Genomic DNA, 25,353 nt, shown 5'->3' with positions numbered 1-25,353 from the left:
ATTTCACACCCTCCAAGTCCATTGATCAACTTATCATTTAAATATATCTCTATCTATGTACAATATGTATGAATAAAAAAAGGAGGTCAAAGCATAAAACAAATATAGTATTCTATAGTATGTCTGAAGACAGAAAAAAAGCATCTCACACATGGAGATAGTTTGTGTTTGTTTCAGTTTGGAGGAGCACAGGAGGGTGTGATCAATCCTCACAAATTTGAAGGGAGTTTAGAGCGGACAGTTTGAGGTTCTAGATCTGATGAGTAGGCAGCAGATGCGCTCCGTAGAGGCAAGGCCGGGGAGGCCCCAGGGGGCTGAGTCTGGTGAGGGTGCCCCGGAGATATGTGGATTGGAGGAGTCATATGCTCTGGCACTGAGCTACAGGATTTGGGCACAAGAGTGGGTGAGGAAAAGGATGAGGGGTAATATCCAGTTTCCACAGAAGAGCAAGCAATATGGTGGCCTAAGGCCTGGGCCACCTCCTGGGGCAGAGATGGGTGCGAGCTGGATAAAAGCTTAAGGTTCTCAGAAAAGTGGCCCAGTGGAGAATCTCTCTCTGTTGTGTGTGGCTGGCTGGGAGGCTGTGAAGGGAGAGGAGACTGAGGCATGAGCGGATAACTGTGGGATCCTGTGGCACTTGAGGGGTCGCTGTAGTGGAAAGTCCTGCCCGCCACTGGGCTTTGAATAGTAGGGCTGGGCGCCACTGGGGTAAGGCAGGGGGAGGCGTTTGCTGAATCATACTGAGCCAGGGAGGCCAGGGCAGACGTCTCCAGGGACATCTGGTGAGGCAGAAAGCCAGACTGGAGGCCTGCCAGGCTAAAATGGCTGAGAGAGGATGGGGAGCCCTCAGCAGGCTGCTGGCTGTGCTGTCTTCTGCTAGAGGATGGGGAGCCATGTGGAGGGGAATGGAAGAGGTTTAAGCCACTGGTAGTCCTGCCACCCCCAGCAAACTGCTGCAAAGGAGCTACCTGAGGCGGCTTGGGAGGTGGCTGGCTGTGTAGAAGCTGACCAGGCAAAGGGCTGGATGTGCCGGTAGATATAGGACTCTGAGAGGTACCAAGAAGTCCAACTCTAATTCCAACAGAAGTCCCTCCTACAGGACAAGCTGTAGAACCCCCTAAATGGCTCCCAACTGCTAAGCCTGATGCTCTGCCAATATTTCCTCCAATCACTGCTCCCCCTGGCCCACTCACACCTCCTATACCTCCTATATGGCCAGTTGTGGATCCATCAGAAACTCTTCCCAAGAATCCTCCAGGTTGTCCTACCATAGAATCACCGGACCCCCCTCCAAGTGGTCCCCCAGAAGCCCCTCCTGTCAATCCCCCAGAAACCACTCCTATTGATCCACCAGAAGCCTTTCCAAACGATCCTCCAGTGGTCATTACCACCAGCGACTCTCCAGAAGCCCCTCCCACTGATCCCCCAGAAGCTATTCCCATTGATCCCCTAGAAGTCCCTCCCATTGATCTCCTGGTTGCATCTCCTATTGACCCGCAGGTAATGCCCCCCACTGATCCCCCTGATGCCCCACCTGTTAACCTGCCACAAGCAGCACCCACTGATCCTTCAGATATCCCTCCCATTGAATCCCCTGAGATCTCGACTACTGATCCACCAGTAGCTCCTCCCAACCCAAAGTGCGCCCCAGGCAGTAGCCCTGTTCTAGTTATAAAGTCCTCTCCAGCCCAAGCAATGTCTCCTCCCATGGCTCCTTCCACAGACCCATCGACTGCTCCACCTGAAGACCACCCTGTAGCACCACCACAGGCTCCAACTGCCCCTCCACTTATTCCTGGCCCTGTGCTTCCACCTGTAGATCCTTGGTTGAAGAGGTTTGAGAGAGGTGGGGTGCTGGAGCGAAAGAGCTGTTGATGCTGTGGTTGTGGGTGTAGTTGGGCCATACTAGATGAGGGTGAACCAGATGAAGAGTATGGTCCAAAAGGGAAGGCAGAGGCCCCTCTTCCACTGGACTCACCAGTCACACTAGGTCCACTCTGGCCTCCGCTACCTGAGGCCTGTTGGCTAGTGCCAGTTGGCCCTGTACCTGACGTCATGCGCAGGGCCCGAAAAGAAGCCAGCAATGGCATGTCCATCTCAGTGCGCAGTTTAGAGGGTGTGGTAGAGGGGGAGCTCCCAGCAGAGTCAGGTGCTGTGGACTGAGAAACAAATGTGTGAAACTTTTTGAGCCGGCTAGGAGGGTCCTTTAGGGACCCCAGAACAGAAACCGGAGGCCTGAAAAGAGTTTGTGGAAAGTGGGGATGGTGTGTCAGGGCAATGGCTACTGAGGTGGTGGCAGCTGCTGCCTGGAGATGGGCCTGGATGAGGGGGGCCCAGATGACAGGGGTAGGTGAAGGAGGCGTCTGGGGTGGGGCGTTCTGCAAGAGGTGGGCGCAGTGGGCCATATCCCTGTCATGCTGCACAATCTGCTGAATGATCTCACTCTCGTGGTAGTTGAGTACACCAGAGCTGAGGTCGTGTTGTACCTTGTGCTGCAGGATGGAGTTTTTCTTGCCTGAAAAAGCACACGCAAACACAAAATCAGACACATAAAGAGGGACAGTTGAGAGAAAAAAAGAAACAAAAGGAGAATGTTAGAACCGGTTTGACATCTATTTTCTAACAATCCTTTCCAATAAAAGAAGCTGGCACAGTGATTCCCAGGAAACAGGGACAAAACATAAAGCATACATTGTACCATAAGATGCCGGTTCAGCCTGTGATAGAATGTGAGCTGCACTGAGATAATAGGTCAAGCCATCTCTCTGGTGTCATGTTTTCTTTCCTGTTATGGGTTGTTAATATCAAAAAGAAGTATCTTAAAATCAAAGATAAACTTGAAATCATATTTTTCTCAAATGCTATAACTTCTGTGGGACACTGATGACACACACACAAAGCAAAATTTTAAATTAAATATAAGAATGGACCTTTTCACAATATTTTTGCTCCTAGTTGCTCCCCTTCACTTTCCGCCTTACGACCACTAGTACTCTGAAGTCCCTGTGAGCTGAGCACAGGGTCAAAGAGAGAAGTTGAAGTTGCATCACTATGACAGGCATACCAACTGCTGAGCCAACCTTACAGAGACCGTGGAGTCCATTAGTCATTGTTGAATGGCCGCACTAGCGATGACACGGTTAATTCATATGACTGCCATTTTCAATTTGGTGCAAACAAAAGGCTGTGAAATCCGAAGCTATTGTAGATGCAATTAAGCTCAGATCTGGCACGGCTGGTCGCAGATTAGAAGAGATGCTGCATTGAGGTATTATATCTACATCCAGCTCGGCCCTGTCATCATCTGACCCTTTATCACCTGCACACTTCCAATCAGATTGTGAGCCCATCAAGACAGTAATTAATGTGTGGATCATCACTGTGTAAGTTACGTAATACGTGAAGAAGGGTGTACATGAGCATCACGCCCAGGAGAAAGGACATACGTAGGAGACAGAAACATCACTATCAGCCCACCACATCTTTTCAAAGCAGCCATGTTCTACAAAGAGAACCCCTAAAGCAGTTCCTCTATCTTCCATTCCAAACATCGCTGAGGATAAAACAGAGCACGCTGCGATAGCTGAGTGATGATACAGGCGTGCCTTTCATTGTGAATTTCTCATCTACTCAGGGCTGAGCCTGGGAACAGCGATGGATATGGAAATAATACCAATTGTATGCGTGAGAGAAGTCACGCATTTCAATACCAGAGCTCTATCTGCATGTTGATATGCCTTTGGAAGTCATTTCTGTATCAGTGTATCACTGTGGATTTTCTTTTTTTTTACAGCATGTTGGGCCATGCTGAACATAAACACTCATGAGTGTGAGTGTGAACAGATTCTTAGGTGAACAGAGATGCATCCTCTCCTAACATAGTAATGATGTCTACTCATTGATACGCCTACTGGGTAAAACCAGATTAATCATAAGCTTCATTTGCAAATATCTAAAATGCAAATTAAGGGTTGGTAAGGTTTGCATTACAGCTAAGCATTCATGTCTTGATGAAAGTTTGCAAAATGCAGTTGATTGCATCTTGTTTACAGTCATGAAAAATCTTCAAGAGTTCCCTCTGAAATTGTTTAAATTATATTTTCTTACCAATACGGTCCAGCCTGTCCAGGGCAACAGTCTCAAATGCCCTTCTCATCATAGGATACTCCTCCAGCACCTCATTGAAGTTGTCCACAGACAGAGAGTACAGGCGACAGTATGTGTCCGCTCGGACACTGGCTGTCCTCCTGCCCAGCGTCAGCAAACAAATCTCTGCAACAGAACATAGCAGACAAGAGATGGTAATGTAGTGGAGTTAAACCCAGGGGCTCATATGTCTTTGACTTGAAATTTAAAACAGTTATACCAGTTATATATTTTTATTTTTCCCCAGCTGTTACTTGTATGCTAAGTGACATTATCTAAGCAAAAATGTGAACCCAAGACTGGTTTTATTTTATCTTTTAACATTAAAACCTACAACTTTTCTGTCATTGATCAGTCTGGAACTCACAGTAATGCCATATTCAGAGCTCAGGGGTCTGCCAGCCCTGATCTGCCAAGCCCAGGAATATAATGCTCCATTAAACAAGCTGCACGGCTGTCGAGCCCTGGCAAATACACGGTGTGTGTGGGTGCAAGTGTGTCTGTACTGTATGCAGATGAAGCATTATATATATAATTGTGTTCCTATATATATATATATATATATATATATATATATATATATATATATATATATATATATATATATATATATATATATATATATATATATATATATATATATATATACATAACATTTTATATAATCTATGTATGTATGTGTTTATATTTTTAGGGGTTAGGTGACTTTTATGTATGTGTGCCATGTGTTTGTATACATTCCCAAATCTATTTTCTCTCTAGCTTTCATCTCATCTTCTGCCCTCCCTTCCTGTGTTTGCTATCACACTCCCTCTTTCTCAGAAACCCATTTCCAGCTCATCTTCACACAAAGGCTCTCAATTCTCTCACAGAATGCACTTTCCCACCTTCCCCCCCCCCCCCCCCCCTGTAGCCTACATCAAATCTGTTTTTCAAATAATTCTTTGTCCAAGTTATCTCCTGAAATGTCATGCATAGTTTGACTCTGCGCCATAACTGTATTTTTCTCCAGTGTTCCAGTCCCTTTTTGGGTATTGCACATCTATAGACCGTTGATGTTTGTGGGTTTCGTATTAACATTTCCCTGACGTGCAGCCACACACACAAAAACAAACAAAAATGCGTGCACACACACACACAGGCTTGGAAAGTGTCTGCTTTCATCAAAAACATGAGTAACCCTGTTTAGTTTTTTTCGTGCACGTTTCATATGTGGGTATGATGATATTGAGCTGTGTGTGGGTGTGTGACAAAAAATGATGCCGTCAATGAGCCTGGGTGTGTTAGAGGATTGTAACAATCATGGCAAATCATGACAGCTCTTCTCTCATCTCCTTTAAAGCAGTTCTCATATCAACATATGAACAAAACCTGAATCTTGACAGTGTATGAATGCTGAAGGCAAATGTTATGGAAGCAGCACAGTCTTGGTTAAATAGTATTATTAACTTCAGAACTTAAAAGATGAAATGGTACATGAAACTTTTTTGTTCTACCACCTTCATGTTCCATGGGTTGACATCTATCGTTTAAGGAAGTCAGAGTTCAGCTGATTTTTACTGCATAAAATAGGAAGCTGTGTGAAACACCCGGATATAACACTACACACATAGAACTAGTTTGGCGTCAACTAGAGAGTAGACATTAAAGTGGTTTGTTGTGGCCTTCTGCTGTTGCTGTTGCAAGATTTGCTCAAAGTAGCCAATTGCAGTTTGACAATGCACACTCACATTAGGAACTGCAGGTGGAAAACTTTCTGTAAATGATATCCGTATCAGGCAGCTGCATAAGGAGATAATTAACTGAGAGGAAAAGCCTTTCAGTTCATTAGCCACAGCATGCTAGCTGTTGTAGATGACAGATGCTTGTAAGCACCAGATATTTAATCCTCCCTCTGCCTCCCTAGCAATACTGAATCATCAGTTTTTTACAAAATCTGTGTAATTTGATGTGTACAGGTAGAAGAAAGTGAAAAGAGTGGTAACATGAAATAAACAGAAAGGTTTGACCTCGTGATACAGCCGAGTGAAATCTTAGAAAATATTCTCTATGGACAGAAAATAAAAACAACTATACCATAAAAAGCAATCTTAAACAACAGCCCTGCAACACACATATTCCCTTTGTGACATATAGACTTGCACTTTGTGACCACAAAAACACCTCTTAATATGATGAAAGTCAATAATCACCACCAATAAACATGGAATCTAAAAATGCTTTTGAGCCGAGTTACCACAAAACAATGTGAACACTATACAATTGACATTATGAAGCATTCACGACCCAGCGATTGTAATCGATTCCATTCGATTTTACCGGATTCTGCATTTTTTTCTGGTGACTGAGTGGTTATGATGATTTTTAATGATGCTTTAAATGAGGAATATGTACTCTGTACGTGGCATAAAAACAACCTCATGTACAGTGCAGAGTTTATGCATGTATGTGTGAGACAGAGAGAGCATGGGTGAATGGACAATGGCCAAGTTAGAAAGAGAGCTGTGTGAATGTGAGAGAGTAAAAATACCACGCTCTCCTGTTTGTGCGTGTGTGTATACACTACGTGTTTACATGTGTGTGTGTGTGTGTGTGTGTACTGCAAGTGTGTGTTAGCGGGACAGCCCTGGCTGTAGCAGTGCTGGGGTTCCATTTCCCACAGCACTGCGCCAGTAATCCCCTCTGGAGAGGAGCATGGCAGCTCTGTATTAAATCCTCTTGTCCCGTGGCCTTCTGGATGAAGCCCACACAGAAAAGATGAGGTAGTGAGCTGGAGTGGGCCCTCTGGCCTCATCTAACTCTCTTTGCAGAAAGCAAGTGAAGCTGAGTGCTGAGGGGCTAAATGCATGCGGCTGCTCTGAAGCTCAATACTCTCCTGAATATCTAGACTTTTAAAATTAGGAGCCAAGAGAAAAAATGTACTGTCAAAGTATAAAATGTATGGTTTCACACAAAATGCAATTAAAAAAAAAAAAGAATAGAAAAACTAGAATAACTAAAAATCTAACAACCAAATTTGTTTTTACTAATACATCATCTACTGTTAATCTACCATTGAACAATTCATTTCTGATTTAGAATTCTCTCAGTTTTTCAATTTCTCCGCAAAAACACATTTAACGTTTTTGTATGAAACCTATCATATTGTTTCTACTAATGTAATAGTGATGTGTACATGTCACAAAATGTGAAATGCTAAATATATAAACAATCATTTGTGATCATGCATGAATAGTGTAGAAAACATATGAACCGATGACTTGTCAAATCATTTAAGGACTTTTTAAAAACTAAGCTTATCATTATGGAATGGTTTTTTTAATTGAATTTAAAAATAATAAAAAATAATCCCAATTACATTTTTATTTCATGTCATTTTTCATGATGGTTTATCACCGGCCCTCAATTCAGCCAAATGCACTTCACGGTCGAGCTCAAACCGGCTTTCGCTGATGGTTCGTATATTTATGAATGCTCTACTCCCACTGCTTACTCACATCTCTTGTGGCTCATCGCAATGCTCCCCAAATCCTGCATGAAATCATAGGACAGGCTTGGTTGATGTAGCTCTGCCTGTATTCTGTAAGAGGCGTATGTTTTCTCCTCAGACTGACTGCCGCCTCTACAATTATCCATTTCTGTGTGGTCCTTAAAAACAATGAGATGATTCATAATCAACCAAAAATTGTGGGCTTTGTCACCTCAAATTAGCAAAGCTATAATATCGTCATGACACAAGATGAATTATCGTCTCTGAATAAAATGTCATTGTACTCAATATTTAGTATATTCTAAAAACAGCATTTTGAAAAAACAATGAGTCAAAGTAGTGAAAGCAAAGATGCAGCTCTGAGAATAATCTTACTTGATAAATCCGCCTGTCTGTCATGTCGCCTGCTGTCCTGTTTTGTTCTGCTGTGAGTTTATCTGGTCCAGCTGTTATTGTTCCCAAAACTGTGTTTGGCAAGTGTGTGTGTTACAGACACAAAAATGCCTTAGTTTCCAGGAGAAACAACGCATTTATGCACTAGAAGATGTTACTTTGCCATAGCTATGATTCGTTTCATTTTCACACTTAAGTGACAATGCATTCATCAAAATTGAATGACACCAATTAAAATTGGATGCCGCTCTCCTTAGTGAGAACACATTCGACTCGTCTTTTGTGGGATGTTGCAGTCCACGTGTCCTCGGCTCTTACTGGAAAGATGCTTCCCCTGAGTCCACCAGCTCCACCAGCTCTCAAAGTGGAGAGTAGACTGCATGCATGGGGGGGGGGGGGGGGGAGAACCCAAGAAAGGAAGAACAGGGCACACACTTGTCTGCATTACTTTCTTTACCTTATGAGTGCCGTATGCTCACAGCGTAAAGCCATGTACAGATAAATAGAGGGCAAACAAATATGCTCTCTATGAGTTTTTATTGGCTTTCTCCTGGCTACAACTGCACTGGGAGCAGAAAGCTGAGCAAAATACAGTCAATAACACCAACTCTGTATGGCGGTAAATCTGGTGAAGCACTGAGATACTAACACCTATGAAATTTTAAGCTCTAAAAATCATTAATACCGAAGAGATAAGTCAAAAAAATACAAAGCATCAGTGAGTAAAGGGTTGAACTTATCAAACAGTTCATTTAGACAATGAACACACATGGTAAATGGAAGAAACTTGGCAAAATGTAGGTATAAACCGTAAATTATGATAAAGACATCACTGACAAATGCAACTTCATAACACAAATCTTACTCAAACCAAAATCAGAGAGATGTATCTGAAGCAGATACAGACGACATGCAAACTACTGTGCGCCAATCTGAGTGAATGTAAATTGTGGCCTTTGAATGTGCTTTCAAATAGGTCTCAGTGTGCATGTATCTGCATGTGATATATGTGTGCATGGGTACCTGCCTTCCTCTCTGCTTATAAGTGTGCATGGCTGTATATTAACGAGTGTGAGCAGGACTGGTCTGTGATCAAGTATCTGTGTCCCGCAGCCTCACCTGGACTCTGAGTCCTACTGTCAGCTTCCATCTCCCTCCCCAACACCGCCCCCAGCCCCCAGAGCGGACGCTCTCCAACCTTTGAAACATCCGCAGTGGGCCGCCTGATTCTCCATGACATGCCATGCTCACTCCCTCACAACATTAGCATAGCTGCTCAACACCTTAGGTTTGGCCAGCATACAGACGGTTCGTACATTCCTGGTGTTTTTCTGCACTGTGGCGGATGCTGAAGTCCCGTCACATCTCATTGTCTCTTTTTCACCCCCTGACCTGAGGCTGGTTATGTTGGTGAGGGACAAAAGACCCAATAAAACAGCATTCAAAGACCGGACGATGTTTGTGTATATGTATAGATGCAAATCCACCAATCAACACATTTCTTGTTGAATAAGCCTAAAGTTACATCGACACTCTGTACTTTTAAACACAAATATAGTAATTGCTGACATTATCAGAGAACACAGCTGATGATAGCAACACATATCCACTATGGAAGCTGGTAAAGTAATTGCAACTGTGAGTATTGCTTGACCAGTAAATGAACAATTTTTAAAACTACTGTTCTGCATTTCATTTTATTGTACCACACCTTTGTCTATCCAATAATACCATGCATACTTGTTTGTATTTGTACAATGATATTGCGTAATATCATATTCCCTCTTTCGCATTAAGCCCTCAGTGTTTGGATGATGGAGCCAAATGATGTCTCACAACATATTGTGTCGTATCACATCACACATTGTATGAAAACGCAGTATTGTATCGTCTTTTCCTATCCAACCTGTCATATTATATAAGACTACTCTATATATCATCATCTCCCCCATTCTGTCACTCACTCAACTGCTGCGGTGCCTCGATCTTCAGCTGATGCTGCTCCAGAACAAGGGGTGTAGGAGTGTTAACTGGGTTAAGGACCGGGAGGATTACCTGGGCCTTTGCTGCTGCCAGGCCCTCTCACTGACTCACTCAGTCAGAGGGTCAATTTGGCAGTTCTATAGCACAGCCATGCCTAAGCTCTGAGAGGCAAAAAAAAAAAGCAACAAAAAAAAGGTAAAAGTCAAGGGAGATGGGAGGAGTGTTAGTTCTCTGATCCAGGACTACAGATGAAAACAGGCCCATTCACAGGAAACCGGTCAGAGATCTGGTAAAGCCAAAAAGATGAAACAGGAGATTGCAAACTGTGCAGTCAACGTACTTCCCTCTTTTCTCCTCACCCCCACTCTCTGACTCAGTTTCACTTTCCTCTATAACTCCCGCTCACATGTCTGCTACAAGCCACTCTCACAGAGGCAAAGTGAGCCATCTTAGAGGTGCAATCAAAGGCTGCTTTTGATAAGCACCTCTGACTGGCATGTAGGGTCACTGAATCTCTGCTTCAACTAAGGGAGTGGCATAGTTTGCACTGTGCACTGGCAACACATGAATTTCTGCAGGCAACAAAGGATGAACTATAACAAAACAATAACCTGCTCAGTCTGGACACTGAGCGGGCAGCGGAGATGCTGTTCAGATAAGTGTTCCAATACTGAACTATAAGGAGAAAAAGAGGGAAGTGGAGGCAAGGGTGGAGGGTGCATGTTTTCTTTCTGAGCCCAGAGCAGCGTCCAGAGAGGAGGCTTGGCAGCTATCCATGTGTCCCTTGGCATTAGTACTGCAGTCACATTACATTTCCCCTCTCCATTGGATCGCTGTGTGCCCAGCCGACGCTCCCATCCAGTTCATGTCATGTCAACTTCAGACTTTAGGCTCTCTGGCTCGAGCTAATCCAACAGCTAACAAACTGGAGCAGACTGCTGAGTATATAATTGTGTAAATAATTCAGGTCATTGGAATGAAAGAGTTACGGTACATGAGTTTGATGGGATGTTGATGAGCACATACGCATGCTATTTGCCGTACTGTAAACTGGAGCCCGCTGAAGCGGAGTGTCTTTGACAAAAAGAAAGAAAGCTCCTCGATGACTGATGTTGCTCCACATTCACATGCTCACTCATTCACATGCAGGATGGAGAGTCAAAGCCTATCAATCCATGTGAAGCAGGCCCCCTGTGTTGTGCACATAATATGAAAAATACTTATTTTTGACTTCCCGCTTGCTGATACTGACAGACAAACTGAGGTCCACATACTCCTGTGCTGATCCGCACCAATTAATTGAATGACTAACTCGTGCTTGATAACAAACTCCCAGTGGCACTAGGCTTGCCTCACTTGTCCTCCCCCATTGTACGTCGGGGCCTTGGGCCTATAATGCGCAAGAGGGGGAAATAATTACTGATCCAAGTCTGAAGATTAAAGCGAGCAAACCAGTTTCTGTTCCAAAACCAGCGCATTTGCACTTTTGTGGGTTACACTCAACCCCCGGCTCTTCCGAGTGAAGCAGATGCAAAATTGTCTTATACCTTGTATTCTCTCTACTGACCAGCATGGAGCGACACCTCCGGTTGCAAGAAAGAGTTTTTGGAATATCTATGAGAAAATAACACATCTTTTATTGAGTTTATGGTCTCAATCGCTAGTTTTAAGTCTTCTTCAACGCAGCATGATTGACCCTAAAGCTGAGTATGCTTCCTTGTGGGCTTACTGTGATTGACGGGTCACTGCCGCTACTAAAGCCGTGTACGGCGCCTCTACGTCACTCTTCTGCAATCTAAATATGGTAACCTCCGTTCATTGGTTGCAAAAAACATGGCGACGGCCGTAATTCAAGATGGTGACGGCGAAATCGGCGAACTCAAGGCTTCAAAACAGCAGTCCATAAAGCAATGGGTGAGGTCACGAATCTCACGATGACTATGTCCACTTCGTATACAGTCTGTGGTTACAGTACTCGTGTACTCAGTTCAGCTTATTTGAGCGGCAACATGTCCAAGCTGTCACACAAACTGTGCCATTACCACAAAGCTTGAGCTAGAAACAAGTATATGAGCTCTCTTTAAATCTGATTTCTGCCTTGCCGAGGAGGAACATATTTGGACAACATTTTAGACAACATGGCCCCAACTCGCTCAAGGTCCATGTTGTCTGAAATGTTGATTAGTTTTGGCATGTGTAAAGATAGATTGCCTGCCATCTTTTCATTATTTCTCTGGAACCCCCCTGGAGAGAGGGCATGGAGATGGACTTGAGCAGGCAGGGCCTAATTAAACTTCCACAGGCAGGTCATGTGCTGTTAAACGCTTTGCCACCATTTCTCATTACTTAGCAGCGTAGACTAAATGATACGCTGTCACTGGGCAAATTAATTGGTATTTGGTGAGGGCAGTATGGCAGCATTGTCTCCTACATTGTGTCATAGGCTCTGTGGGACCATGAGAGGGTGATGCATTATCGGACCCTGATTAAGAGCATAACACGAGTTAACAGCACTGGGTTATTGCACAAGTCCCATTCATACGGTATGTCATTTCACAGATTTCTGTCCCCTTTGACAGTTGAATGCATATTTCCTATTTTGTAATCCAGTAAGTACAGTTTTCTTAATTTGGGTTTGCCCTACATTAAAGAGACAGCTCATCATGTGAATTAAGGGAAACGTCTGCATAAACCATGAAGCATAATTTCAAGTGAGGTGACAAGCACTCTACAACATACCACTTCTTCCTCACGATGAGCTAATAACAAAGCCAGGACAGAATTTTCCAAATGCCTTACAAATTCGAATTTAAACCCAAGCCAACCCCTCAAGGTACCAAAGGAGAGCATTATTATTATATTGCGTTTGTGATTCTGGTGCAGTGATTCTGGTGCAGCGCCAGCTCGTCTTACCTCCAAAGTAGCAGCCATCTGACAGCTTGGTCTCTTTATTGTCTTTGGTTAGTACGCCGACAACCCCGTGCTGTATGAAGTACATTTTTTTGCCGATGGTGCCCTCCCTGATGATATAATCCCCAGGCTGGAACACCTCAAACCTCAGCTTGGTGAGCATGGAGGTGACAAAGTTGGGGTCCGCGTTGGCAAACAGAGGCATGGACGCCACCAGCTTTCGACAGTTAAAGTTGACGATTTCCTTTGTGAGCACAAAGAGAAAGCAGTCAGCAAGAACAGCAGAAAAGAGCTGGCGCTTTACAAAGGCCTGTCACAACAAGAGAGGTATTAGGGTAACAACACAAAAATGTCAGCTGTGCTAACATTTTTTTTTTTCTGAGCTCCTCTCAGTTTTACTCTTGTTGGGATTCGGCCACTAGAAAACAAGTTGAACTGAATAACGGGGAATGTTAAGCAGCACACAAGCTTTTGAATGCAGCACATGTGTAGAAGATCCCCAGACAGGAACTCTCATCCCACCTCTCGCAGCGGCTCGTTCAGCTCTCCCAGGATGCTGTCCTCATCGAACATCTTGCCCTGGTAACGATGCTCGTAGTAGTCGTGGATTCTCTGCCTCATATCTGCTGGCAGCTTGTGGAAGGACATGTACTGCTCCACCTGTTTGTACTGAAGGGACACCGAGACACACAACAATTAGGTTAGTCAAAAGGCCATAGTGCTGTAGCACAGATACACAGCCACGGGGAACAGCTGGCCACCCAGGTCACACTCACAAGGAAAAGGAGACGGATACATACAGGCCATCGGGGCTCTTGCAAGCTGTGCTCAACAAGACAGTGATTTTCCAGTCTTTGATCATGCCTCTTACAGTCAATACGTTTTTATTAATATTTATATTGTGTTAAAAAGCACACAAATGTAGAAAATGACAATAGGCATGACAATCTGTCGGTGTTCTAGTAACAAACAAAGCCCTCAGGCTCCTCAAAGACCACATACACCACAACAATTAACAATGTATTCACTGTATGACATACAGTGAAGAATGTATGTGTCTCCACCCTCCAGTCTTCATGTTCGTTGTTAAAAATGAAAGTATTAAAATGTGTTCGATGGCCTTTCATTATTTTACAGTGCAGAGATGCAGATCAAAGTAGACTGAGAGCACCTCAGGAATAATACCAGGTAGAACCCTTGACCCTCAGTGAGTGAGAAAAAAAAGAATAAGAACTTAACCATTCATAGGGCAATGCTGGAGGTGCTCTTTGATCACCATTTCCACAATGCCAGTAGCCTTACCACTCAACGACATGGCTGATCACAGATGGCTCCCTCTTTGTTATTCCACTCTACTACCCGAGTCACCACTTTTCTTGTAGGAGATCATCAAAAGGCCATTCTTTTGGAAATATAGCACAGTAAATGAGGGCAGCGGTCTCACAGACAAAAGAAAACAGCCTGGAGTTCGTCTATATGTACGTATTAGTGCGTATAGTGACACAGCCCCCTCGTTGGTGACCAGTCTAATGTAACGTGTTTTAATGCCCCAGCTTGTTATGATTTGTAATGCCTTGTTAGGTATACAAAGATAATCATAAACACTAAGTAATACATATACCTGCAAGTGCAAGGGAATATTATGTGTATATGAAAACACATGCACACACAGCCTATAACAAGAAATGCTGCAGATAAAGCAGATTAGTTGAACAATCATATTGTATGTCCAACATAAGGAAATTACTCATCATCTGATATTACTAAAATATCTATTCACCTCGTCAAGTGAATGATTTGACAATATATATGTGCCGATGCCGTGTAAAGTCAAATACTTGCAGAGGCAATCATAAGATGTGGAAAGGAACTTGTATATATCCAGTCTCATGTACGTATGTGGAGAGATGGATGCGTTTTTATCCACACAATCCCTTTGGCATAAAATTGAACATTTACTGATCTGATGATGAAATAGAATCATCGCACAGAGAAGAACTTTCACTCCCCTACAACAAGAGACAGACAGCTCTAGAAAACAACCACAGACTCCAGTCCTATTGGCTGCAGAGTAGTGCAGCGAAGATGGCTTGTCTGCGTGGGACGCCAGGGTGAAGATGACAGGTGTAACCCACATTCTGCATCTTGTCTAATGTCTAATGCATGGCGCTCTGTTTCAAAGGTGTGGATTATCATCTCCGTCAGAACGTCTTTCCTTTTTTTTTACATTCACAAAAAAATAAACATTTATCCTCAGCTTTGCAGCATTTTACAATTTGATTCTCCCAGCATGAAAGGGCATTAGGCAAGTGAACAAATGCAAGATAATGTCTTATTTGCGATGAGTGCAACTGCACTACACACAGTGGCTCAGTCAAAGGCATTTAATATTTACTTATCACTGCTGAGTCTGAGAAGAGGCGCTGACAGGGATGTAAAGACTCCGACGGCGCTCTCCTGATGATGGGCTGATAACACACCCTGTGATGGCAAAATATCTTATTTCTGCACAGCTGCCATCACACTGTCACCAGGAAGAACCTTGCTCTACTTGGCTAAATCAAATCACAGTCAGCATTATGGAGGTCAGGTAACCATTCCAGCATCAGCCACCCTTCCTGCACTCTGAAAAACAAGGGGTTCAGGCTGCAGGGGGGCTGTTCAAAATGTAGGAGTAGCTGATGAGATCCACAGGATTGATTCTCTCTTCCTTTCCGTCTTGCTTTAGTTTGACATTTGGGATTATACGATGGTTAGATTAAAAGAGACATACCCCTTTCATATCTGTATAGTATCCATGAGCAGACCGTTAGCTTACCAAAGGGGGAGACAGCTAGTCTGACTTTGTCCAAAGGTAACTAAATTAGCTTACAAGCACCTCGAAAACTCAGTCAACAGAGACTCCACTTGCAAGGCAATAAGGGCAACCTCACGGTGATAACAAGACTAGAGGGCCGGAAAAAGTTACAATGGTGGGGGTTGAGCCTGTTAGCTTCCAGTCTTGGCAATATTACAGAAGAAGCATACTCGGCCCACTGAGCTATACAGAATTGCATCTTGATGCTATTTCATTTCCCAAATCCTTTCTCTCATTTTCTTAGTTTTGATCTCTCTCCACTTGGCCATTCTTTGTTTTCCATTTATTTTATTTTTCTTTCTGTCCTTCTACTCCTCTATCATGCTATTTATTTTTCCCCCAATACCATTTTCTCCCACGCAGCTCTCCAAACAGATGCAAATTTTTCGAAAATAAATATAAATAATTCATTTCCCAACAGAGATGCCACTTAATTATACTTTCTAAACATTTATTTGTCTCCACTGTTCTGTCTCCTACTCTATAACCTTGTGTTTGGGTCATACAATAAGGCTAACTGAAGTCTTTGATATTTGAACCCACAAATATATGCAGGAAACAAGGGCAACAGAGGAAAAATAACAAACGCCGTTATAGCGAATGCTCCACCTGCTTTGTATGTGTAGGAGGACAGCTTAGTCTTGCGCATGCACATGAGAAGCCATTTATATATTGAAGTAAGTATCAAGCTAATGGGAGCCACCACCTGTATGTATCATATCACGGACTGAAATGTCCAAACTATGGGATGCATTGCCGTTAAATTGTATACAGAGATTCAAGGTGCCCAGAGGATGAAGCCTAATAACCCGGGTGATCGCCTGACTTTACCTGTAAAGCCACTATGAGGTTCACGTTTACTCTTTTTGTTTTCAATGTCTTCACAACTAGATTGATTGCAATGAAAATGTTGGGACCAATCCTGATACTGAACCTAACTTTGTGTTCAGAGCTAAGTAGCAAATGTTAGCATGTAAATAAGAGAACTAAGAGAACATGATAAATGCTATACCTGCTTAACATCAGCATGTTAGCAGTGTCATTGTGAGCATAGCAATTAGCTGAAATCACCTCTGTGACCAAGTATAGCCTCACAGAGCTGCTACTGGAGTATGGCTGTTGACTCTTTAAAGTCTGCAATAAAAGCTTCTTCATTGTGGCATGCATGCATGATATGTTCTTCTAGAGGCCTCAGAGCACATCTTGATTTTCCCCAAAAGATCACTAGAAAAAGCATGCGTGGGAATGGCCATACATACCCAACATCAGCGATCCATATGTAGGCTAACCAAGACTGCCAAAACATAGGCAAGGAAGGAAGTATGTACCATGTATTGATTATTTAGTGCTGTATTCTTTAGTGATGTAATTAGGCCAAAGTTAGTTAAGAGGGTGTTGCATCCTAGCCTAGTTAATCAAGGATATTCCCTTGCTCTTCACAAACACCATGTTGCTACTGCATACCTAATGAAATGCTTTACGTCTGTTGAAATGACAACCTTGACATGAATACTGCAGATACTGCAGAAAGCAAACGTTTACCATGATATTGACTATAGAGAATACTGACATTGGTTTGGTTTTGGTTATACTATTATATTAGCTCTATGGCATGTCAACAGTCCTGGACCCAGCAGTGAAAGTTGTCCAGTTCCAGACTAATGAGAACGTCTCTCACTGTAAGGCAGAATCAGACTTAAGCTCCTCAACATGTTGACAGCTGTATCCATGGGCTGATTGTATGGGTATAGCATGACTTAACCTCTACAAGGCCACACAAAGTTATTGCTATTGTTGGATGAAATACATCCTCTTTCAAACTGGGGTTTTAAAGGCCTTCAAAATAAATAAACACAGACATGACTGAGTAAATAAATTAGCTTGAATAAGGAAACACTAGCATTGCATGTTTTACTAGTTCCCTGCCAGCATTAATACATTTCTTCCACTCTTGGAAAGAAAGGTACAAATCTATAAGTGCAAATATAGTCCCCCTCTGATGACTATTTCTGTATTTCCAAAGGTCTTGATTGGGGGATTGAAGTGGGGGAACAAAATATCTCTAGAGCCTCTTCACCCACAAATAATCAGCTTTGGGCCTCTTATTAACTTTTCCCCAAAGAGCTGTGTTGCCATGTGTTAATTAGAGACAAAGGGGAGGGGCTGCAGCACCCAATTGCCATTTCTTTTAAAGCCATTTGGGACTGGCATGCCACAACATGCGGCTCATAGTCCCTCCTGGGCATCCCTGAATTCATACCAACAACAAACAAAACATCACTCAGTTATCCCACGCTTAATATGATTAATAATATACTATTGAAAACATAAGAGGAGAAATGCTCAAAAGGATCAGAGGGTTTCTGTAAAGAAAGTAAGACGAAATGAATCACAAGTCACCTACAAATGAATGAGATGATCTCTTTTGTTTGGTGTCCCTATCCCCATCTCTCTATGCATTTCCACCGTAGAGGGCCGTAGTGACAGATAAGCAGCGGCTTACAGAGAGCTGGAGTGGCAGGCATATCCTGTATGCACAGTCACATGTGCCCCCAATCTGGAGAGATGTAATTCTCTTTGTGTAATAATGGCTCTAAACATGTCTGAGACAAGAGGGAGGAATCCTTGGGGGAATTTAGCAGATGCTTAACCCATTCTAGCTCGCAATGTTTTAAACTAACTGCTCGCTGGTAGAGATGAGAGACCCCAATGGTTGATTGAATAATGCTATTACTGGGGCATTATAATGCTACAGGAGTCTGAACTACTGTAACATACTAAAAGGTATTGTGCTATTGTGTATTACAGTGTAATTCTAGCAGCGTAACATTCTACTCCTGAAGTGACAGTTACATACCAAATTGATGTTGGTACAGATACTCAAAAATAAAGATTAAATCACTGCCGCAGCTCAAATCTGTTGTCATGTAGAACAAAAATATGTCAAATGCTTAAACAATTTGAAAAATAACCACTTTACATATTTATATAACAACAAATGCTTATTTTTTAATGATGTATTTGCTGCTTTATCTGTTTATTGTCATTGTAAATTGAATATCTTTGGGTTTTGGACTGTTATTTAGACAAAACAATCAATGTTAAAAACGGGATATTTTACTTATTTTACCATTTCATAGATTCATATTTGATTTGAAAAAGAACAGAACATTGACAATGAAAACCAGTGTCATATCACCACTTGGTACAATTGAACTCAACTTAACGAGCAAAGAGTACAGACTTTAAAGTACGATACCACAGCGTGTACTTGAAAATGTAACTAAAATACTATGGCGAGAGCACTCAGCACCTCTAGCACATGGGAGACACCGAGTAGAAAAAGGAGCGCTTCGGAAAATCTAACAGCATGTCCAGCTTCAGTCTGTCTCTATTCCATTCACATCTGATATGGACCCAACCTAACCCATGCAGTCAGATACATCTGCAACAAATTGAGTTGCAATCAGGTGGAAAATGCACCTACTTTAATATTCTGCACCAACAGTCCTGCGTTTACACACAGCAAAAGACGGGCATAGTGAAGATGAATCTAATAAAGCAATTTCTCATCTCAGTGTGAGCCACATTTCAAACCTTTGTGTTTAGTGTGATTGTTGGAATCTCTACTTTGTGAAACAGTTAACAGACCGCCTGATTCCTATTTAAGAGCTCATTTAAGTCTTCTGACAGCCCGGGCATTCATCACATGGTGCCACATTGTAATAGAATTCTATTCAGAAAAGATTATACCCAGGCTTTCTGATGATAATTTCCACCATCTTCGAGGGCAGAGCTTTTTTTTTCTCCCTACTTCCCTATTTCCCGTCTGTACTCTTCTGAGATTCCTTAACAGACTGATTTTCTTCATAAAATTCCCCCAGAAGGGGGGTTACATTTAAATGTAACCGTTACCTGGACATACAGATGATACACATCTTGTGTATCATGTGTGCGAGAGCTTCACGCTCTACTTTTTGCAGCACATTTACAGCGTATAAATACAGAGCCGGTGTCAAATCCAACCAGTGTGAGGCATTTTAATGTGGCGATGGGTGGTGCTGCTCGGCTCAACGTTGATCTGCTTTATGAGTTATTTTGAACAGAAGTCAGTATCTACCCTCCACACCACTGCGAAAGTGATTTGCATTGTTGCTCATTGGCTGTTAACTGCTTGCAGGTCAAATGCCATTCACAAGGCAACTGTAATACAGTTTCATGGTAGCTAATGTTCACGTTCATCAATAGTGCCAACCACGTTTGAACTTTGTAATTACTGTGTAATAAGCATAACTATCGAAACACATGCCAGTGACTTATGGGGCTGCATAGCGTCTACATTGCAGATAAGTCACAATTCATGCTACTTCACAGAGTGGGAGTGTATGCAAATGATGCAGTTTTGTAATGTTGCTGACAGCATCTTTGGAATGTCAACATAGGCATAGTTGGCTTCCCAACACAAAAACTCCAAACTACAGAGATCCATCTCAGCCTGCCAATGGAAAAGAGACCAGCATTAACTCATGTTCATATTTCACGCTCTGTAATCTGCCACATCAGCTATGCATGTGTTGAGTCAGCAAGTCAAAACATTAACTGAAAATGTCTGAACACTGCGATGTTGTTCAGAAACAATCAAAGGCAGTGGGACCAAGATGAAAAATGCATTTTATGGAAGACCTTTAGTTTAACATGCTTTTGAGATTTGAACGTTTTTTCCTCTTCATGTTCATGACAAACAAAAACAATCACTTTGTGCACGTTTTATATAATGTCTTACAAATACACACTGCTTTTGATGAGAATTAAAGCCTCTCAGTGTCGTACTGTACCCACTCTGAGACTGAGTTTGTGAGTTCAATAATAGCCATAATAATGGCCGACAAGAGATTAATATAAACAGATATACTATTATTTAAAGTACCATGCATTATGCAAATATCTAACAATTTAAAAAAAAAGAAATCTTTGAGGAGTGTCTCTATTTGGTATTTCAAAGCAGATTCATGTGTTTTTATTATGCAGAGTGCTTTGATACATCATTCATTTCACCCAATACGTGGCATTCTTTTTAAAGTTGTGTACCTGGTATATGCTGCTGTGGATTTGTATCACTGTGTGTTATCATCATGTGTCTTATTGTATTGTCATGGTAATCATAATACCATTCAGATATTGTGTATGGTTTTTGAATGGTCTATTAACAGTAAGCCAACCTGCAGGGTACAAATGCCCTTCCATCACATCTTAGGCTGCTTTAAGAGGTGGCTATTTGAGATGTTACACAGAGCCCCTACATCTCAGTTTAACTAATGAGACAGCGTAAAATCACAGGTGTGTATAATAACTTTGTACACGGTGGCTGCTGTGTTGTTGGTGTCTGACAGATTTCTCTCGGGGCTGAGTCCCAGCAGAGAGGAACAGCTGCTCCTGTCATGGCCGCTCAATGAAAACAGCCACCTGCCTTCTTAAAACTCCAGGGATTGACCAATGGATTGTCCACTTCTTGAGTGCACGGATTATGGTATTAGTCTGACACGGAAAAGCAGAGTGAAATCTCCGGGAAGCAGATCCCATTGTCACACAACCGATGCGAGGGCCAATGACAAAAAAGGTTTATGTCTTTGAAGGAACTAACCCTGATAAGCAGGGAGGAGGAGGGGCAATAGTATAGTAGAAATTACTACTATCCGGCTTCCACAGCCAGATGCGCACGTAGTGACAGTGCACCCAGAGAGCGCCTTATCGCTGAGGCATGTGGAAAGATAAATGAGAGAATTTGCACTCTTAAAAACTAATTGCAGTCTGCAGTAATAACCTTTTTGCAGGCAGGCACCGTGGGAAGCTGTGCGAGCACAGTGGAGCCTCTTTAGCTCACTGGGGGATTCGTATGGCCCCTTAGGGGGTGATCCCAGAAACGGCTGCAAATGGCTTTGCTACCACATGCTGACTCGTGCTGAGACAGGCCAGCTGTTCAGTCTACTTGGCAGCAAGGCATCTCTAAAGCAAAGCAGCAGATGCATGGAGAGTGCTGAGCGGGGAGATGGTTTGCTCCCCTTTCATTAAACAGCTACTCAGATCAGCAGGATTAGTCATGTGTCACGTGTTTTACTTTTTGGATTTTTCACCTTTTTAGCTGGTTAGAATCTGGTTGAGAACAAATCTCTTTGTTACTCACCCCAAGGTCAGTGAGGTGTTCATTTATCATGGACCCCTTTTCTCCTTTTGAAGATGTAGTAATACAGACCTATCATGTCAGCTAATCCGTTGCTCTGCTCGTCTGCCTGCAACTTTTTCTCTGCCCTCTTTCACTCCCACTCTCCCTTTTTCATTTGGGTGGGGTCTCTGGAGCCTCTGCCTCCATTCCCCGGAAGTCGTCCTCTCCCGTCTTCTCATCGCCACAGACAGTAGGCAACGTGGCAGTCTCGCGGCTCAGCTCATTATCGCCCACACTGCGCAAACAGAGGGCACGGAACTGTGGAACACGGCTTGGTCTTCACAGCCAACTGTCAGGGGTTTTCCTTTCCCTGAACTGGGGAGGGTGGGGTTCTGGTCACTAAGAAACACTGCAAAAACCAAGTCCAGCCGAAGATAAAAAGTCCGGTTGCAGGAGCAACGGAGGATGTGGACACCTTGCTCAGTGTGCCCTAATATCTAGCATTAGTGCTTTCTGTGTTTGTTGCTGATCTAAGAAGACTATGTATTTCGAAATGAAGTGTTTCTTCTTCCTTCACAGAGTGACAGATGTCAAGTGAGACAAAAACACTGTACTGCATGAGGTGAAAGGCAATACAGCTGAAGAAAATTTGACCTTGGAGTAGACACGGCAGTTGTCTCATTGTTGTCTATGAGGGGGCTCTACAATGTCAGACTCTGAACACCCCTGGTTTAGAGGACTGATGATGTTTGTTTTCCCTTTTTGGAAGAGTGAGAATGGAACACCTAGATGTCTGTGTGGTTGCACAATCACCAAGGAAAATCAATATGGGGGTGAACTGCTGCATTGAAAGAGGAAATGAAACAAAGCTTTAAGACCAGGACGATCCAACATCCTGCCTTGCCACCACTGTCCTCGCAACACGTCATCTTGACTCACCTTCTCCTGGTACTGCCGTCGAGATGAGTCCAGTGATTGGATTAGCGCGGTGGCGTGGCCCACAAACATGGCGTAGCAGGTAGCACCCACAATCATGCTGAGGATGGTCAGCCACACGTCCGTCATGCCCACCGGGGGGTACATGCCATACCCAATACACAGCATGTGGCTCATAGCTTTGAAAAGTGCGTAGGAGTACTGCTGTCCCCATGTGTCATTCTGTATGAAACAAGAGGAGATGAGGTGAGTTAGGGTAAGAACACTTTATCTTTTTCATCTCACTCCAAGGTCGTAATACTACTGTGTTGATGGCACATTAAAGGTCAATGAGCAGCCTGACAGCTCACACACATACACGCACACGTTCAATTACTTAAGACAAAACTAATGGCAGACGTCCACTTCAGACTTCCTTGGTTCAATACAGAGCAGCTGGCAGGGTAAAACATGCTTTTCAATCTGCAAACATTTGGGCAAAAGCCTAAAACAGAGCCCCGAGAATGGGGGGATGGAGCGTGAGACACTAGAGGTTTGCATGACAGAAAGTAGGTCAGCTCGTTTCAAAAAGAAATGTGATTTCTCTTTGAGTTTTCTCATTTGTAGATAAATTGCCCCTTTTCTTTTAGATCCCGGGAGTAGTTTATGGCAAATCAATATCAACTCTCTCCTGGGGGTGACATGTCCAAATTGCTTTCAAACTCATTTCCACAGCCGAAAAGCTGAGAGAGATAGCAATTGTATTCGTGCCCTACTGAAAAGGTAAGGAGTGATGACCCTGCAAGATAATGGGACAGCTACTGTAAAAGAGGACAACAAATGTCTCCTAATGATTCTAATCAGAGCCAACCCAACCGTGACTGTGTCAATACAAACATGAGGAGCTTTCCATCAGAGAGGTGCCTGCCCTCGAGGCTTGAATTAATTCAGAAAGATATATTTGTTATTTTCGTCACATTGAGAGCCATTCTCCTACGTAATACAAATAATTAGACAGTGTTTACTCAGGGAAACAAAACAATCTCCATTCAGATGTTAATGAGAGGCTACATCCCTCATTTTAAACTGAGGACATTATGAGTGTCTCATATCTCAGGGCCTCTGCACTCCTAGATGCAAAGGGTGGTTTGTGGGTGTAGAAATCTGAGGAGGCAGCCAGTGCAACCTCTTTGGACGTTTTGGAAACATGTCTCTGAGGAGTAAAAAATGGCTTGATGTAATTCAGAACTGCATGAAATCACTTGAGTCCATATTCCAGAGTTGCTGAGACAGGAAATGAAAGACGACATCATCACGTTTTAATAATGGGAGTAAGTAAAGTTAAAAGTAAAGCTTTTGTTCAGAGTAACTGCAATATTTGTCTGAAAATGTAAACATATAAAATTACTTTTTTATTTTCTTTGGGACAGCGAATTATCATGTTGCTTTGCAGGATTTCTTTGTTGAGGTTGTATTCATTTCTGCGCCTGCAATGTGTTTAAGGTTCAAATATGTTTTTAAGATTCATACAAACGATCATATCCTTGTTTTCACTGCTGCAGAAAAAAGCTTTAATGATGAACCATAGTTTACATTAGGCTGCCTGACAGCTCAGCCTTATGTCATTTAATATAATCCTCTTGCAACTTGGCTTTATGTCACGGTTTGGATTTCACCACATGCAACATAGAACTCTGAATGCATTTATTTTGATTTAATCCACATTATTCCATACAATTGGAAAAACAAGGAGGATGGTAAAGGGTTGTTCAACTGCTGGTATGTGTGTACCTCAATGTTGCCACAGTTTAATCTGTCATCTTTCCAGTAATAAATGAAGTGTTCCATCTTTGACTTGAATTACTTCATTACTTTAAACAAGTAATTTCTGCCTGTATTATCAATATAAAATTCTGATGACGTTTTAACACAACGGGAATTGTGACAGAGAATAGCTGTGACCATTGGATGGATACTAAGCAGCTAAATTCACTAAACTGACTGAGGCAAACCTGTTGATTGAAAACGTTGCCAATAAACCTACAATCCAGGAAGCTTTTATTCCACCATGTGCACATCTTTATATTTTTCTCTGAAATGAGTTGCCAACCACACAAAAGCCCAAACATTGCCCTATTGGCACTTACATTGAATTGTATATTGATAAGCCAACAGTTAGGGAACACTCTTGTCAGCTGCAATCCTTAAGGGTTAAATATATGTTGATTTATTGGTAGGCTGCACTGAAAAGAGAAGCATTCACTGATGTCAGATCGATCCTTATTGAGGTCCCCAACACAAAACCTGACAATAACTCTGATATATTATGCTAATTTAGCATGAGAGCCATCAGCTGCGGGTGATTCAGAGTCACACATCAGGTGGGACACAATCCGCTTCCATAAGCAAATAAAAGACAACTCTATTATGAGTCGGCTTTAACGGAGACTCCACTACAGCAGCTGTTTGACAATACAGCAAAATTAAAGCGCAGCGTGA

General features: G+C 42.7%; 1 protein-coding gene across 1 annotated transcript in view; it reads right to left on the bottom strand.

The window, feature by feature from the left end:
- Positions 1-209: 209 nt before the first annotated feature.
- hcn4 (hyperpolarization activated cyclic nucleotide-gated potassium channel 4) overlaps positions 210-25,353 on the bottom strand; it is a gene marked incomplete at both ends in the record, with an annotated part of 75,379 nt that continues 50,235 nt past the window's right edge. Inside the window, 5 exons of the mRNA XM_079287866.1 lie at positions 210-2,515; positions 4,108-4,272; positions 12,926-13,166; positions 13,445-13,591; positions 22,879-23,097. Of these exons, the coding sequence (XP_079143992.1) occupies positions 210-2,515; positions 4,108-4,272; positions 12,926-13,166; positions 13,445-13,591; positions 22,879-23,097 (3,078 nt within the window). The remainder of the gene's footprint in view (positions 2,516-4,107; positions 4,273-12,925; positions 13,167-13,444; positions 13,592-22,878; positions 23,098-25,353) is intronic.

This window comes from Melanostigma gelatinosum (genome assembly GCF_949748355.1).
Source record: "Melanostigma gelatinosum genome assembly, chromosome: 2".
Classification (NCBI taxonomy): Eukaryota; Metazoa; Chordata; class Actinopteri; order Perciformes; family Zoarcidae; genus Melanostigma; species Melanostigma gelatinosum.
The sequence above is the reverse complement of the archived record's forward strand: the minus strand, read 5'-3'. Positions and strand labels throughout refer to the sequence as shown.